General features: G+C 57.5%; 1 protein-coding gene across 2 annotated transcripts in view; it reads right to left on the reverse strand.

The window, feature by feature from the left end:
• Window positions 1-11,232, reverse strand: part of RET (ret proto-oncogene) — a 54,547-nt gene extending 43,315 nt beyond the window's left edge. The window contains exon 1 of one of the 2 annotated variants that reach the window (XM_023646736.2): window positions 10,902-11,232. In XM_023646736.2, coding sequence (XP_023502504.1) covers window positions 10,902-10,968 — 67 coding nt within the window. In that variant the 5' untranslated portion in view covers window positions 10,969-11,232. The remainder of the gene's footprint in view (window positions 1-10,901) is intronic. The other variant, XM_070228431.1, reaches the window with a different exon arrangement.
• Window positions 11,233-17,191: the final 5,959 nt, after the last annotated feature.

Genomic DNA, 17,191 nt, shown 5'->3' on the forward strand with positions numbered 1-17,191 from the left:
CAGAGCACCATGACTCAGACTTAAACACATCTGTCACCCACCCATCTTGAGCTCCTGGAACAGAGATGGTCCTGATCCTTTCTGACCCCCCAGCACCCTTCTGGCCCACGTTCAACATTAACTGGGCACCTTCTACTGTGCATTCTTCATGAGGGGCTCTGTTCTAAGCGCTTCACACACATCACCCATTTAATCAACACAACTGCCAGAGGTATGATTCCTGCCTTACAGGGGGGCAAACCGAGGCAGAGAGAGGCTAAGTACTTTGCCCAAGGCCACACAGACAATGAGCCAGAATGAGGGTCACTCCTGGCCAGTGTGTGTGGCCACTGGGTTCCTCTGCTCGGCAACAGCTGTGCACACATGTCGAGAAGCCAGGGCACTGTGACCCAGGACCCCTAGCCACCTACCCATCTGCTTGCAGACCAGGCCGAAAATGCTGCCATAAATAACCATCCATGGCCTCCCTGAGCTTCCTCTAAAAGGTAGGTGCCCCTAAAAGTTTCCTTGCATAAATTCGCTCTTTAACATTTCAGAGAAATGGAGTGAAGGCCAGGGAGGCATAACCGAGTGGGAGTTTGCTGAGGCAGCTCCCGCCTAACGGGGACAGACGAAGTAATGGCTGCCCTGGGTGGAGGGAGCGACTGCCAGGTGCCCACCCATGCTTGGGGCCTGACACTCCCATCCCCTCTGGACACAGAAGTGAGCCTTGAGGGGTCCTTCCCTTCCCCCTGTTGGGTCCTAGTACCACCAAACACTTGAGGAGGTGGGTCTGGCAAAGTCTGGACAGAGCAGCACTTTTGCACATAGATGGTGACCCATGACTTGTACGTCCTGGGAGGGGGTCAGGGCAGTGCCAGAAGAGCGGCACCCACATGGGGCCACCCACATGGGGTGACCAGGACAAAGGTGTCTCCACAAGCCCACGGCAGCCTGTCAGTCAGAGCTGGGCCTTGCTGGGCCCTGAAGCAGCCTGAGGGGGTCTGGAGGGCCAGCCTGTGGTCTGGCTGCACCTCCTTGTCAAGTTTGAAAGGAAGAGAGGGGGCCAAGTCGGCCCTATTAAAGGGAGCCCCTTTGTCTCAGGTGCTCAAGGACTCCAGTTGAGCCGGTCTGCCCTCCTGTCCCCAGTGTGCACTCCCTCCTGCGTGGGGCACGCTCAGGATGTCACAGTGCTCCTGTTGGGAGCCCCCTGTGGCCTCTCCCTGCAGCCTCGGGCCTGCTGTCCTCTCCTCTCCCCACTCCCACTGCCAGTGAGGGAGGTGCAGCCAGGGTGGACGGTGGGCAGGCCACTACGGTCTCCGAGCAGAAGCCGGGCTCTCCCCAGGGCTGTGGGGGCTCCAAAGAAGGCCTGAGGCTCCGCCCTGCTGGGAAGGTGGAGGGAGGAGAGCTGGGGAAGCCTCCGAGAGAGAAGGTTCTCGCCGAGCATGGATGTGGGGCCAGACAAGTCAGCAAGTCCTGAAGGCCCACTGCAGCCCAGACAGAGGGTGTGGGGACACGTGCCACCTGCATCTGGATGCTGTTATCAAGACCTCAACTTCAAGAGTAAAAACAAACCCAACTCCAGGGCTAGAGTGGACCTGTGGAGAAGGGGTCATGGCAACCAAGTCTTCAGTTGATGCCTCCGCAACATGTGACAACTCATGACTCCCACTGGGCCTCAGTTTCCCCATCTGTAAAATGAGAGAGTTGCACCTGATGCTGAGGCTTCTTTCAGATTAAGTTCTGATTCCCTTATGAGTCAGTGTGACATCTGTGCAAGAGCATTCATGGAATGACCTTCCTGACGAGGGGCCAAGGGGCAGGACAGTGGGCATGATGGGAATTGGGGTGAGTTTTGGCCTGGGTGGCCCCTGGGGCATAAGGAACATTGGGCCAGAAGAGGATTAGGACCACAGATGTCCTCCTTGGCCACTGATGATAAGGTAAGAAGACAGGCGCCTAGATCCAAAGGAGAGATTTCAGCACAACACGAGGAAACAGAAAGACAAGGGCAGAGTCGGGCCCAAGTCCAGGCCCCTCCACAGCCTCGCTGTGAGACGGGTTCAGCACTCGGCCTCTCTCTTCTGTTCCCAGCTGTGAATATGGACAGGGACTCCTCCCTGGAAGCTCTGCTGGGACAGCCCAGGCACAGAGCACCTGCTGACGGAAGCTGGTTCTCCTTTCTCCGGCCCCCAACTCTGGAATCAGATCTACCTGGGCCCACAAAGCCTTCCCACTACCCCTCAGTCAAGGCCTTCCTGCCCCATGTAGGCCCAGGTACCTGTGCAGCTTCTGGGTGCAGGGAGGGGTGGGCCCTGCCTCTGCACATACCACTGTCCCAGGAAAACGGCTTCACGGGACTGGCAGCATGACATCACACAGCTGCAATTATGGTAATCAACTTACACTGGATCTGCCTGGTTATTTTTAGAGTCTGGATTGAGGTTTAGCAAGACAGGGCAGCCCTGGGTTCCCCTGCTGCTGAGTCCTGCCTTGTCAGGTGGGCTAGGTGGGCGGCTGGATCCTGGCACCCCTCCCTCCTCCAGCCTTCATAGGGTGCCCTGGACAACAGCGTCTCACACACACTGCTCTGGGACATTGAAGCTCAATGTGGCTTTAGGGTCCAAGTCTTTGAGAATGTCCGCAGGGTCCCAGTGAGGTCATGGTGACTCAGCCTCCACAGGAAGACATCGGATGAACCCATGGTCTCCTCAAAAGGGATCTGGGGCTTAGACACTGACAGACATGCTGCTGGATGAAACCGCTTCTCAGTAATACTTGGAGGAGATTTGATAAAGCGAAGTAAACCCAACAAAGAAAGACACCCAAATTAAACATGGGCAAAGGACCTGAATAGACACTTCTCGAAAGAAGATACTAATGGCCAACAAGCATACGAAAAGATGTTCAACATCACTAATCACTAGGAAAATGCAAATCAAAACCACAATGAGATATCACTTTGTTCCCACTAGGATGGCTATAATTTTTGTAAAGACCCAGAAAATAACAAAGGTTGGTGAGGATGTGGTAAAATTGTAAACCTCACACACTGTGATGGGAATATAAAATGGTTCAGCTGCTATGGAAAACAATTTGCCAATTCCTCAAAAAATAAAACATAGAATTACCATATGGCCCAGTAATTCCACTCCTAGCAACATACCTAAGAGAACTGAAAACAAGGACTCCCACAGGTATTTGCACATGAATGTTCATGGCAACATTATTCACAATAGCTGAAAGGTGGAAACAACCCAAATGTCTATCAACAGATGAATGGACAAATAAACATGGTCTATATGCACAACGGAATATTACTCATCCTTAAAAAGAAACGAAGTACTGACATATGCTACAATGTAATGCACCTGGAAAACATTATGCTACGTAAAAGATGCCATACACAAGGTCCAAACTGGACAAATTCATAGAGACAGGACGCAGAGTGGTGGTTACCAGGCGGTTACCAGGCGCTGGGATAGGGGAGGAGGCAGCACTGCCTGATGGATATGGGGTTTCCTTTTGTGAACATGAAGATGTTTTGGAACCACACAGAGGTGACACCTATGCAACACTGTGAATGTACTACATGCCACTGAATTGTTCACATTGAAATGGTTGATTCCGTATTACATAAATTTCACCTCAATAAAAAAAAGTAAATTGTAATTATTTACCATGCCATTCTGCCGCACCCCCAGCTGCTAGCTCTGACACAGGGCCCTGCTGTGCCGCCCTGTAGGGGGAGAGCTGGAAGAGCCCGTGAGCAGGGGTGCAAGTCTGGAGAGGAGACTCCCAGAAGCGCGTGCAGGTGCCCCAGTGTGCACCCCCTCACTTGCCTCACTCTCCTCTGCACCCCAGGCCTCCTTTGCAGAGAGAGGGCCAGGTGACGGGATTCCAGCCCATGGAAATGGGCATAGAGCCCTGGGCCCCTCCAGGCCTGGCTGCTCAGAGCTCCATGCACACAGCCAGGCATGGAGTGGCTGACAGGAAGCGCCATGAGCAGGAGACAAATGGACTGCCTTGGGTCACTGAGATGGTGGGGGTTTCTGTTACCAAGTACAGTCTCGCTTCCCCTTATAGATACAGGTGGGTGGGAGGCTGGGAAGCAAAGAAGATTCGAGTGGGCCTCAATAAAGATTTTTCAAGGCTCTATGGAGTCATGTCTGTGGTCCTGCTGGACAAGTGGCCTGCAATGACCACCTACAGGCTACCCACTGACAAGGCTCAACCCCTCCTGGTGGCAAAGCATGTCCCCACAGCGCTATGTGCATGTTGACGCTGCTTCCACAGGTGAGGAGAGGAAGGCGGCTGTGCAGGGACCTGGCCAGAGCTGCGCATGCCTGAGTGGTGGCTGGGACGGAGCCCTGCTCCCCGACTCCACCCTTTCTCCTCCCTAGAAAGGAGAGAACAGAAAGCAGTGGACACCTCACAGGCAATGATGGGTGAGGAGAAAGCCCATGCCCAACCAGGACCAGCCCCCTGGCTCCTCTCTTTCACTGTTTCTCTAAGTCTTGGCCTCTTTCACTGGCAAGACAAGTTGGAGGAAGAAACTCCATGAACTCTCTCCCTTCACTGAGATGCCTACCGTCACTCTGTGCACCCCCAGCTCACCCTCCACACTCACCCACTCTGAGTCCTGGCATATGGAGCACATCCTCCCAGCATTTTCTAGGCCATTCATTCAATTTTAGGAAATTACATTTTTTTCTTTCTCCCTTTCTGGAAGAGTGAGAATCACTAGAATTTTCTGGCAATCATACAGGCACATGGGGGGCACTGGAACCACTGTGATGACCCTGATCTTGCCAGGGGTTTTGTGACTTATTTTAGCAGCAGAACCCTTTCTCCAATCAGAGTGCAGGTCAGGGCTGGTGCTCTGGTGCAGGGCTGGAAGCCTCACCTCCCCTGCCTTCCCCTCCCATGCCATACTGACCCCTCAGGCACTTCTCTGGAGCCCAGGGCCCTGCAGAACCCAGACATCAGCACCCATGTCTCAGAGGAGCGGAGGCTCAAAACTGTGATGAGGTGCAGCTGCCGGCACCTGAATCTGGGAGGGCGGCTGGGTCCCCCAGGACCTAGGCCGGCAGAGGAACAGGCATCTCCCCTGAGCTGGTCCCAGAACTGGACCCTGCCCTGCAGAGCCCCAGCTCTGCCCCCACTGGGCATCGCTGATGTCACAGAGAGGCTGCACCTGCCGGCCCACCAGGTGGGCACACACCTGTCCAGGTGCACAGGTGACCTTTCTGTATAGTGCCCTGGCTGCTATACTTTGTGGAACCACCCACAAGGCTAAAGCAAACAGCGGTGTTTGCTCAGGGCTGGCCACCTGCTCTCCTTGAGGGCCCACGTGGTGCCTGAACTGCTGCCCTCAGGTCCTATTGGCGTCATCTGCCCCACAACCACTTTCCAGGGGGCATCAGCTCCAATGGTGGAGAAGCTAAGGGAACAGTGCCAGCCTGCTGCCACCTCTTGCCCCACCCTTGCCTTGTCCAGGGTCTCTGAGGATAGCTCAGGGATCCACTGGCTTCATAGGCTCCAGCCTCGGGGGCAGAGAGGGTCCCAGAGGCTCCTGCAATTACCTAGCTGTGAGGCCAGAGCTCAATGGAAGCCCAGGCCTCATCTGACCCTAGAGCTCAGGGAAGGCAGACGTTGGGAGGACCAGGGAGGGAGGGAAGACAGGAGGAGGGTCCAGTCCACCGGGGCTCCCAAGTGTCCTGGAGCCTTGATCCCTGGAGGGCCCCATCCTCTAAGGTCCTCAGAGATGAGGTGGAGCCCTGCCTCAGGAGTCAAAGCCTCCCCTAAGTCCCCAAATACCACCAGCCCTGGGCTGCTACTCTGGGTGGGGGGAAGGGAAACCCAGGTGGGCTCTGGGAAAACTGACCCTTCTCACCCCTTCAAGGCTCCCCAGAAGCACTGTCCCCAGGTGCCCAGATGGACACTCTGGGCCTGACCTCTCTGAGTTATACTGACTGCCCAGCCTTCTAGGGGCCGAAGCACCCCAAGCCCATAGAGCATGGAAGAGGGCCCTTGTACACCCAGGGGAGGTAAATGAGAGGGTGGGAGAGAAGGGGAGAGAGACGGCCAGGGAGACAGAAGAGCCCCCACTGCCATCATCCCCCTTCAGCCTACACCCACGGACAAGAGGGCCGTTTCCCTGCCTGGCGGCCCACTGCCCTCTCCCACCCTACCCTCAGCCTGCCTCCTGCCATGCACCTGTACCTGAAGTTACACATACACATTTGACATAAGTGATGGCTTAGCGCTTCCTTTACTGTCTGTCCCTCTCTGCAGAGTGACAGCTCTGAGGTCAAAGGGCCCTCTGTTGTCTCCCCAAGCGCATCCGTAGCCCTGGAGAATCTCCCCAGGCTGCAGGTGGTCCCTCCAGGAGTGTTTGTGGGCTGAAAACTATTATGGTTACTGTTACTATTAAGCCACTCACTCAGAAAAACAATTGTAGAAATAAGGAGGGAGAGGAGGACTACGACATGAGGGGCCTAAGCTGAGTGGCCGTCAAGGTTAGGAGCCTGAGCACAACCCCCACACCAGGAAGTGTCCTTCCCCCGACACCCACAGGAAGGGGGAGGGGGTTCCACGGTGGAAATGTAGCTACTTCCACAGGATGGAAGGAAGAGTTTCTGTGGGGGGAGCACTTCTCCAACTTTGCCTTTTTTCCTGGGTGCCCGGTTTCTGGATCCCTGGGGAGGCAAGCCCTGTCCCGGGTAAGGAGACATAGTCGCACCCATGCCGCCTGAAGCCTCACTCCCACCCCCCCCCAGCACAGTAGCTTCTGTCAGGTGCTGGGTCCCCAGGTAGAGGCTGGGTGCAAGGGCCACTCCAGAGCACACATGCCCCTCTCCTGGGGCCAGCTATGACAGGGCCATGCCTGGTGGTGTCCCCACACCCACAGGGCACCCAGATGTCAGCTAAAGCAGCAGTCTCACCCAGAGAAGCTCCTGTTTTAGGTGTCAGAGCACAGCGCCACACTTCATTCTCATACCTAGGCCAGGCTGTCCCCAGGGTCCCTGGAGCCCCAAGCAGGGGAGTCACCGATGGGTCAGTGGGCTCAGGGCCACCTCTCCCTCCCAGGACCCCTCCTCAGCCCCACTCCTGGTCCCCACCACTGCTGGCCCAAAGAAGTGGCTTGTTGAAAGCCAGAGAACCAGGGGTGGGGAGTCACCAAGTCCTCTCCACAGGCTACAGGAGCCACAGTTTCCTCACCTGTGAAACGAGAAAACAAGGCTAACCCCCCCCCCCCCAGGGGTTCAGAAGGATACAGTGAGCTAGCAGATAAGCAGTGCTTAGCACAGGACCATAGGCTGTGAGCCCCCAGTGGATTGGCTGCTGCTGGCATCAGCCTTACCCAGTTAGGGAGGAGTCCTCTCTTAGGTCGCAGAAGGGCGGAAGGCCTCAGGGGAGGCCGCAGCTTCCAGGCCCTCCCTTCCCCTTGGCACCCCAGGCTCCATTTTAACAGATACCATAATTTTTAATTAGTTTTCTCCTCCCCCAGCTAAAAGGCCATTAGCTCCCCATTAGGTGAATGCATCCCATTTTCTTCACACCACCAAGGAAACAGTGATTTACTTAGCTGTCCCTAAAGCAATTCTGCAGAATAAAGGCAATTTAGCAACGGGCTCAATAAACTTCCCCATTTGCTCTCTGTTTGCAGGCCCCACCCCTAGGAGCCCACCAGCTGGCCCAGCCCCTCTTTCCTGGTTAGGATGCATCCCAGCATGGGATACAGGCAGCTCCCAGAGGCCAGAGGGGCTTAGTGGGCTGGAGTGGAGGAGAAAGAGGGCAGGGCCCAGGCCAGCCTGGGGCAGAAGGACATGTCTTCCACTCGCCCCTGGCCAAAGAGAGGGGAGGAGCCACAAGAGAAAGGAAGAAGTAGGTGGAGCAGCTTTCCTGGCCAGGGGCTGCTCTGGAACCTGCTGGTCCAGGCAGAAGTGGCCTGCCCAGGCCCCAGTGCAGAGGGGTGGGCCCGGCAGCCAGGAGAGGGGGCCTGTCAAGTCGTGGCAAGTTTTCCCTTCTTCAGTACCCGGGAGTGAAAGGCTCAGGGGGTCCACAGGCAGAGAGGGCAGGTCCTTCCTTGTGGCCAGAGGTGCTGAGCAAAACGGGACCCAAGAAGTCAGGCTCGGAAGACGAGAGACGTGAGGCCTGCTGAGAGCTACAGGAGGCCAGCGAGATGGTGCTGGGTGAGGGGTTGGCTTGGGAAATGCAGGGGGAGCCCCAGAAGCTGGGATTCCAATTCCTCATGCAGGCAACAGGGATGGCTGTACTGTGCTGAGCAGCAAAGCTCTTCTACGAGCAATTTTTAGATGGAGGTTCCCTACCTCTGGTTCCAGGATATCCAGGGCAGATGGGTCTGCCATGAGTGTATGAGGTGGTGAGGGGCAGGTGCCCCTGTGTGCCTTAGCAGCAGGGAGAGAGGCTGAGTTCCCTGGGGGAGAGTGGAGTGTGAGGGGCCACGCTGTGGGAGTGTATGTGTCCACAGGCCTCATGATCACATATCCTTGAGAAAGGGCAGGAGTGTATCTTGGTGATGACTGTGTGTGTGAGCAAGCACAGATGCAAGGGCATGTGTGTGTGAGAGCACAGATGTGAGGGTGTGTGTGCAAGTGTGCACGGATACCAGGGTGTGGGGAAGAACAAGTCCTGTCCTGCTCTGGGAGTCTGTGTTTCAACTGGCACCTTTTTCTGAAGGTGTGTGTGGTCACAAACAATGAGAGTGTTGCACATGTTGGTGGGGGGGGGCGGGGCGTGGGGTCTGTTAATGTCCATGGCCTTGCTCTGGGCTTCCCTGGGCCCTCTAGCCCACCCCTGCCAGCCCTGAGGCAGCTGCTTCTCCCTCTGCGCTGTAGTCTAGGCCACTGCCTCTTCATTTGGGTCCCCTCCCTGACCCCGTCCTGCCATCTTCCCTGGCACAGAAGGGAGCTTGCTGTCTTTCCTCAGTGTCTGACCCAGGAAAGGAAAACCTTCATCCTCTGGAGAAGGAGCCCATCCCCCTGGCAACAGGCCCGACCACTGGAGCGCTGCGTCCACAAGAGGGCGCACCGCGGCCGAACTGGCCCAGTTTGGGTGGGTCGGGGGAGTAGCAGCCCAGCTCACTAGTGGCAGTCTGGAGCTGCTCACTGAGAGCACGGCTCGCTAGCTCCAGGGCTGCTGCTCCTGATAAAGGGCACCTGAAGGCCTCTCCAAAGACCCCAGCTGCTCTCCTTGGGTGCTGTGGGGCCACATCTCCACTCTCAGTGCCACCAATCACGATTTCTTTGTCATCCCAAGATAAGGGTGGGTGGGGCGGGTGCTCACTTTCCCTGGATTGGAGAGCCTGTCTTCCGCTGCCCAACACCTTGGGCCAGGGGGGTGGAAAAGCCACCTGCGTTCCTGCCAAGGGCTACCAGGCCAACCCTTGCAACCTGCCCCCCAGTCCAGCCCCCCACAGCCTCACTGGGCACCCTAGTTAAGTGCAAGGTGGTGGAAGGGCAAGGGAAATCCTCTGCAGGCTGCCCAGTGCCACAGGCTTCCGGCTCACACCTGACCACATGCCCACAACTACAAAGTTGCAACCAGGAGTTACAAGAGATCTTCAGAAGACAGTGTTTGTGTTTACTTCTGTCCTTTAGCCTCCTGCCTGTCTTCCCCCTGCAGCACTGTGACCCCAGAGTCCCAATACTGGAAACAGACTCCCTCCCTCCATTTTTCTCCAGGGCAAGGAAAGAGTTTCTCCCTTGCCCTCCCTATGACGGACTGGGGACCCCATTCTGGCTTCACTATCTGCCCTTTGAGTTGGGGATCCAGTCACACAAACGAAGCCTTGGGCAGGTCTGTGAACCCAAAGCCTGCACAGGACCTGGGGCTAGAGGCAGGGGACCCGGGCTCTTGGGTTCCCAAAGGCCACAGGGAGAGAAAGTCCTTTGTAAGCAAGTGGGGGAGGGTAGCCTGGGCGCCATCCCTCTCAGAGGGAAACCTGGTGCATACATAGTACTGCGGGAGGCGATCAGGGTGGGTTTGACGGACCGCGACATGGCCAAGGGGGTCAAAGATTCTACAGGCTTGGGGTTCATCTGTCAGGGTTTGGGGTGAGGGCAGTGACCAGGCTTTGCGAGGCGACATCTAATGCTCCCAGCACCGACGCTGGCGGTGCCCCACCTCGAGCTGGTCAAAAGCTCTTGATAGAAGTTGGCCCAGAGCCATCATACGGTCCCAAAGGCCGCACCTTCAGGTGCCCATTCCGGGCAGCGGCGCGCGACTCTAAGCTGTCGGGTGGGACTAGGACAAGGCGGGCCCTCAACCGGCTGCGCCGGGCCAGTCTGAACGGCCCTCGAGGGCAGGCTCCCCAGAAACCACAGGCTTTTTAGGACTTTTAAAGACTAGGGCGGCAAAAATGTACAGGGAAAAGCAACCTTTTATAAAGAGCAGATGCCCTCCGCACTTGCGGCCGGCCAGGGTATCAGAGCTGGAGGACGAACGCACGGACGTGGAGCGCGAAAAGGAAACCAGGACGGGGCATGTTCTGCAGAAACAGAACTCCCCGCTCAAGTCGCAGGCTTTCTAGGGCTACCTCAGTCGTCCTCTACCTGCGCCGAAACGGCGGCAAGATATGCCCAGTTCGCTCCAAGACGCGGCTGCTGCGTGAGGCGCGACCAGGCTGGGACGAGCAGCTGCGGCTCTGGCCCTCGGCACCGATCCCGGCCGCCCCAGCCCGGCCTGCATCGCGCTCCGGTCCGAGACCCGCCCAGCCCAGACCCGAGGCGCCCTGCCCGCCGCACCACCTCGCTCCCAGCAGAGCCCGGGCGGCCGCCAACTGCGCAGCCCGCTGCCCGCCGCAAACAGAAAGGCGTTTCCGAACGCGTCCACTCCGCTGCTCGGCTCCAACTTCGCCCCGGCTGTTGCGGGCACCGGCGGCCGGCAGGACTTACCTTCGCCGAGCAGCGGCAGCAGCAGCAGCAACCGCAGCCCCGCGGCGCCGGCCGTCGCCTTCGCCATCGCCCGTGCGCGCCGGGGCCGCGGCAAGAGGGACGGTGGCTTGGTCTGGCGGGTCTCGGCGGCTGGGTGCGGCGCTCAGCCTGGCCGCCCCATGCCCGCCCCGGACGCGGCGGACACTGCGGGCGCGGAGCGTCGGGGCGCGGACTCCGGGGCGCTCTCCGCTGCCGTGCGCCTGGCTCTGGTCGCGGGACTGAAGCGCGGCCGGCGCGGACTGCGCCGGAGGAGCGGGCAGGGGCGGGGCGGGGCGGTGAGGGGGACTGGGGGAGGGCCGCGGGGCGGGCCGGGCGGGGCCAGGGTGCGGGCGGGGTGCGGGGTAGAGGCGGGGCTCGGGGTACCGGTCTGGGCGGCGCCGGGTGCGGGTCCGGCGGGGCGCGAGTAGGAGATGCGTGCTGGACTCGGGGTGCGGGCTGGGCGGGGCGCGAGTGGGAGCCAGGTGCGGGACACGGGCTGCGGGCCTGCCACCCGCAGCCCCAAACCGTGCACCCCCGCACGCACAGCCACTCTTTCTCATCCTGTGCACCGGCTCGCGGTCCTTGCGCTTAGCCCTTCCCAGCCGCCCAGAGAAGGCAGGGAAACCACGCCGGGATGCGGAGTCTGGGCCGACTGGCTGGGGGTGAGCCCGAGCGGACATGGAGACTAGGCGGGTGCCCCGCCTCCAGGTTCTTGGCGCGGCGCGGAGCGCATCCTCCGCCATTTCTCAGTGAGGGGAGGCGCGGTGGGAGCGCGGCCTCTCGGGGGACCCGAGGCGGGGAAGCGCCCGGCAAGGGAAGGGAAGCCGGAGCACTTTCTGCGCACTCCTGGGCTGAGCCTGGCGCGTGGCTTATGATGTCGGTGGTCGCGCCGGGGAAGAGGGTAGGAGGGCTACTTTGTGATCCCTCTTTTTAGGACTGGTCCAACCAATGGGAGCAGGAAACTGGCGCCAGGCACGCTTTTGAAAGAGACCTGCCGCTCGTGGCCTAATGGTGTGCTTAAAGGGTGGGTACCCTTCCGCCCTTCCAAACAGAACGCTTAGGACGTGGGGCTGATTGGGTAGGAGGTAATAGCAGGGAGGATCTAGAGCCCAAAAGAATTTAATATTTGCCCAAGGCGATGATGCCCATAAACACATCCAATCCTAAGGAGGAGAAGACTCTGGACCTCTAACTTGGACGGTCCTGGGGTTGGCTCGGAGGTGGCTTCTAGGCCTCTGTGGGAAAAGTCTGCTGTTCACCTATCCTCTAGCTGCCTTTTGAGGGTTGGCCTCCACCCAGGTGCAGAGGAGTGGAAGCCCGTGGGGCCTTGGAGTGGGAGGGTCCAGTGTACCCGGGCCTGGGGTGTCCTCTTCCCGCTGTGCACAGAGCCCCGCCCTCTTGCCGGACTGGGCTCAGGGCTGAATAACAGATTTGCACATCGCTCTGCAGATATGAAGTCAAAGTGAAGTCACCCTCGCCGGCAGGAGGAGGAGCTGCCAAGACAGAGCCTCGCTGGGGGCTCTGCCAGCTGAGATGTCCAGAGCCTGCCTGCTGGCCAGAGGCCAGGCGCAGTGCTCCCAGCTCAGGAGAGCCACCCTGTGGCCACCAGACCTTATGTTGCCTGCCACACCCCCCCAGGGCCTGGGGCCCTCGGATTTATGGGGCTGGAGTTGGCCATGGGGTGCTCCCTTGGGTGCAGGTAGGGCCTGCCTCTGGTGCTAATGACTACGAAGTGTGCTGAGTAGGAAGCGAGAGGCTGAGGGACTCCTTTGTTGCAGACAGGTTCCTGTGGCTGCCACCCAGGAGAATTCAGAAAGAAGAGGGGTAGCTTGACCCACTCTTCCAACGAGCCCTACTCCTGTGCCTCCCAGGGACCGCCCTGGCCAGGCCTAGGCTGACACTGGATGGCTGGATGTCTGGCTAGGCTCTGTGTGACCCATCTGAGGCTGTTCTCTGCCTGGGTCTCCTCAGGCCTTTCCACCCTCTCTCTACCACCACCCTTGGGATCTTGGGTGGACACCTGACACCATGGTGGGGGCATTGCCCTCTTCTTAGAAAAAGCTCTGGGGGGGGCGCCTCACATATGTAACTGGGCACACACATGTGTATGCACACATGCATACACCTGTGTTCACACACATGGACATGGGTACATATACCCCCACCACCACCACGGTGCGTGCCCAGGGTCCTGACCAGAGGGGCATCTCGTGGAGGGGAGAGGTAAAGCCCTGGGCTTGCTGGGCTCAGGACTAAGGGAGGGGAGTGACTCAGCCCTGCCTGGGCCTAGGCATTGGCTCAGGATCCAGAACATCAGAGCAGCAGGAAGGAGCTTCCTCACCAGCAGAGAGGAACCGCATGCAGCCTCCCTGAGGTCCCACAGGGGAGGTCAGCTGAGCTGAGGTAGATCCCAGCTGTGCCAGTCTGTGATTCCCCAGGAAGCCCTTGCCCTTTCTTCTCTTTGTCCCAGGGAGACAGAAGTCTGCAGGAGGGTCCTACTTCTTGTCTTGGCTTCCCTTAGTCATCTCTCTCTGAGCCTCAGTTTCCCCAAGTGTAAACATCGCCCTCTCAGAAGGAGAAATGAGGATAAAAAGAGGGAGTACATGTGAGGGTGGAGCTCAGTGCCAGCACATGGTAAGTGTTCAATAAATCGTAGCCACAGGCGCTGAGAGCTCTCTGGGAACTGGGGGAGGGGGTGCATCGCAATGTGGTCAGTTCCCCCCACCCCTGCCCGTGTGCCCACTTGGAGTATTTGCAGGGCAGCTTTTATCCATACGTAGGTTCCTGGGCCCCACCTCTGTAAAAATCTATATATTTTTTAAAAGTTCCCCCAAGAGGTTCTGATATGGGATTCTGCTTTGCAGTGAGTCAGATCTGAGTTTGAATTTTGTCACTTATAGTCATGTGACATTGCACAAGTCATTTTACCTCTCTGAGCCTCGGTTTTGTCATCTGTAAAATGGGGGCCAAAATAGTATCCCCCGGCCCTCAGGCGACTGCGAGGAATGACTAAAAATGTTTGCAAAGCCCCGCCCCCAGCGCAGGATAAGGTGCTCCATGGGCTGCTGGCTCACAAGCGATCCTTGCAGCATTCCTTGCTTCTGAGTGCAAGAGGCCTACCTGGAGCCCCTTGGGTCTGGCCCCAAAGCACAGCACAGGCCAGGGAGGGCAAAGGTCCAGCCAGCACGGACGCAGATTCCAACACGGATCCCAGCTGTGCAGCCTTGCCCAGGTGGGGAAGAGCTGCTGCTGGGGGTAGGAGGCAGGGCAGGAGGCTCTGCGACTGTGGACCCAGGTGGCTGAAGGGACTCAGGGAGAAGGCAACTGTTAGGAGTGGAAGCTTAGTGTAGGGACAGGAAACCTTGGCCCTGGGGTCCTTGTAGGGAGGGGGAAACAAAGCCAGGAGGGCAGCACAGTCCTGGGGGCACTGGAAGGCCAGTGGCCCGGAATTGCTGACTGAGGCCTCTCAGGCCCCTGCCTGGGACCAGATGTGGTCAGAGTGGGTGTAGGAAGAGGTCTCATTGCCCCCTAGAGGCAGCATGATGCAGAGGCTGGGGGCATAGACTTTGAAGCTGACCATGTGCCCTGTTACTTAACTGCTTGATGCCTCAGTTTCCCCTCTGTAATGGGGGTAGTAATAGTACCACTGCACTCTGCTACCCCAGTGGGGTGCTGAGGTGGAGGAGGATCTATTGCTCCCTGCTGGTTTGCCCTCCCCCAGGTGCAGCTACAAGGAAAGCCAATGCCCACCAGCTGGCTCGGGCGCCCACTCTGAGGCTCACCCTAATGTTACACATACTCTCCCCATAACATACTCACAGCACACCGGGCTTGGGCCCACAGGGTGTGGCCCAGGGACACACTTCACCTAACTCTGTGGAGGCCCTGCCTGCCTGCCTCACACCCACAGCTGGCGGCCACCGACAGGGCCTCAGCCTGGCCAGTCAGAGGACCCTCCCTCTGGTCTGACAGGGAGCTGGGCCTGAGCCCAGGACGTTGGAGCACAAGCAACTGGATCCTGCATGTCCTTCAGAGACCCCATGAATATCAGACAAAGCTCACCCCCACCCAGAGGGTCTAATCTTAAATCTCTGCCCCAACTCACCTTTCCAAGCCGCCCCCGCAACAGACTTGTTTTGTCCTCTGAATTTTTCCCTCCTCCAGCTTTCCTTTCCTCTCCTCCCCTTCCTCCCTTCCCTCCCTCCTCCCCTACCTACTTTTCTGGGAGGAATCTCACCTCCATTCCTTTTACCTAGCCTGAGACCCAGGCTAGCTGCATCACTGGGGCTCGATTCTTCATCTGAAACATGGGAATAATAACACAGCTAAACCCAAGTGAAGAGGGACAGGTCATCACAGTCCTGGCTCAGCAGACAATGGGCCTTTTTCTTACTCTTCTTTCAAGATGCTCTCAAGTCCAGGGAGGAGCTGTCTGGGTGTGGGTGGGGGCCAAGTGGTGTGCTGTGAAGGTTGTAGGTGGGCTCTGAGTTGTCTTGGCTGTGTCTCTTGTCTCTGTGATCTCAGCATGTTCCCAGACTCTCAGTGGGAAAGCAGAGTTCCTTCCCCCTGGTGCCCAAGGACAAGACGACAAGCGAGTCCCCATGGCAGTCACTATGAGCTGTCACTGATTCCCATCAGCTGCAGGAGCAGGGCCAAGAGGCCAAAGAGGTCAGTGGACATTGCTGAATTTGCACAGAAAGCCAGTGGCCCCTAAATCCAAGCTGTGTGCTTCCCTCCCCTCTGGCTTCCCACCTGCACAGGTATCAATTCACACCTGTACTACGGTTGGCAGCCAAACTGGGACTGACCTACAGGAGCCAACAGCTGTCTCTTGCTCTTCCACTTGACCTGCAGCCTTCTCAGTGGAAGGAGAGAGAGCCCTGAAACCCCAGAGTCCTCTTTGCCATACAGCACTTATCTGGGTGGGTAATTACACATTCAGGAGTGGTGGGCTGATTAACTCCTGTGCCCACCCAGGCCCCTGAGGGCTTTGCTCACACAAGTCCCCAGCCCAAGGGCACCACTGGCCCGAGGCCAGCTGGAGCCTGGTGGGGCCTCAGACCCAATAGTGCCTGCCTCTCGCATCATCCAGACGCCAAGGAGAAGGCCTGTCCCGGCTCACAAGCCAACCGTGGAGATATCTGGGAGCTTGAATCGGCAAGTCCGCAAATATGGCCTGAATGCTTTTTAGAAAAACCATCTCCCTAGGCAGTTTCATAATCTGCTTTGTAATGCAGATTTAGACAACTTTTTACGAATGCACTTTTTAAAATAGGTCTTAATGGATCCTTTGCAGTAGTTACAGTCCATTGTGTAAATGCAAACAGAAGGCTTTTTGAAAACATGTATTATTGATCAGAAAGGCAGCAGCAATTAGAAGCCAGTGTGTCATATCATTCAATATGCACTTCCTATACAGCCCTGCCTGGACACACTCATAACTTTCTGACAAATTGGCCTGTCGCTAGGAAGCCCTTTCTTTCCCTTTTGCTTCTGGAAGTGAAGAAGGACCTCCCCACCAGTTATTAGCTAAAGGTGAATGAAAGATTAAGCTTACCTTTACCATCACAAAACCTGTTTACGACTTCTCTGGTTTCAAGACTAAAACGGCAAAACCATCAGAGAAGATGGATGATGCTTCTCGCTTTGGTCTATGGCCCACAATGAAAATAAAATAGGTGACAGGGAGTAGTGTGCTGCGGGAGGGCAGACTCACAAAGCCAGGAGGTCTGAGCTGGAGGCTCAGGGAAGCTGCTTTGTGGGAAGGATGCTGAGGCAAAGGAGAGAAGCAACCCCATGAGGGTCCACAGGGAAGGGTGCCACCTGGCCCCAATGTCCCCAACGTTTTCATTTCCCCTCCCCAGTCATAAAAGCTAAAATGATCAGCTGGACATAAAGCTGAGACTTGTTTTTGCTCAAAAACTCATATGTGAGTCTATATTTCACCCAGTTTGCACGTTGCCCATTCGCCCTTCTTCTTGAAGAGTTAATTTATTTAACAAACATTTACTGAGTGCTTACTAGATTCTAGGCAGCAAAAGTGTATCCCAAAGTGACTCCAGATGGGAAGGGGTGTGGGCCAGGGTGTCTGTCAGGGGTTGGTGCCCTGGGGAGCAGACTTTGGGTAAAGAAGATGGAGCTGTGGGGACAGCGCTGCCCACGCTGGAGATGCTGGGAGGCAGGAAGGTGGCAGGACGGGCCTCGGAGTTCCCCACACTGCCCCAGCAGGGTGGAGGGGCCAGGGGGCAGTTGTTCTTCTCCCCAGAAGGGTG

The sequence above is a fragment of the Equus caballus genome, chromosome 1, assembly GCF_041296265.1.
Source record: "Equus caballus isolate H_3958 breed thoroughbred chromosome 1, TB-T2T, whole genome shotgun sequence".
In the NCBI taxonomy this organism is placed as follows: domain Eukaryota; kingdom Metazoa; phylum Chordata; class Mammalia; order Perissodactyla; family Equidae; genus Equus; species Equus caballus.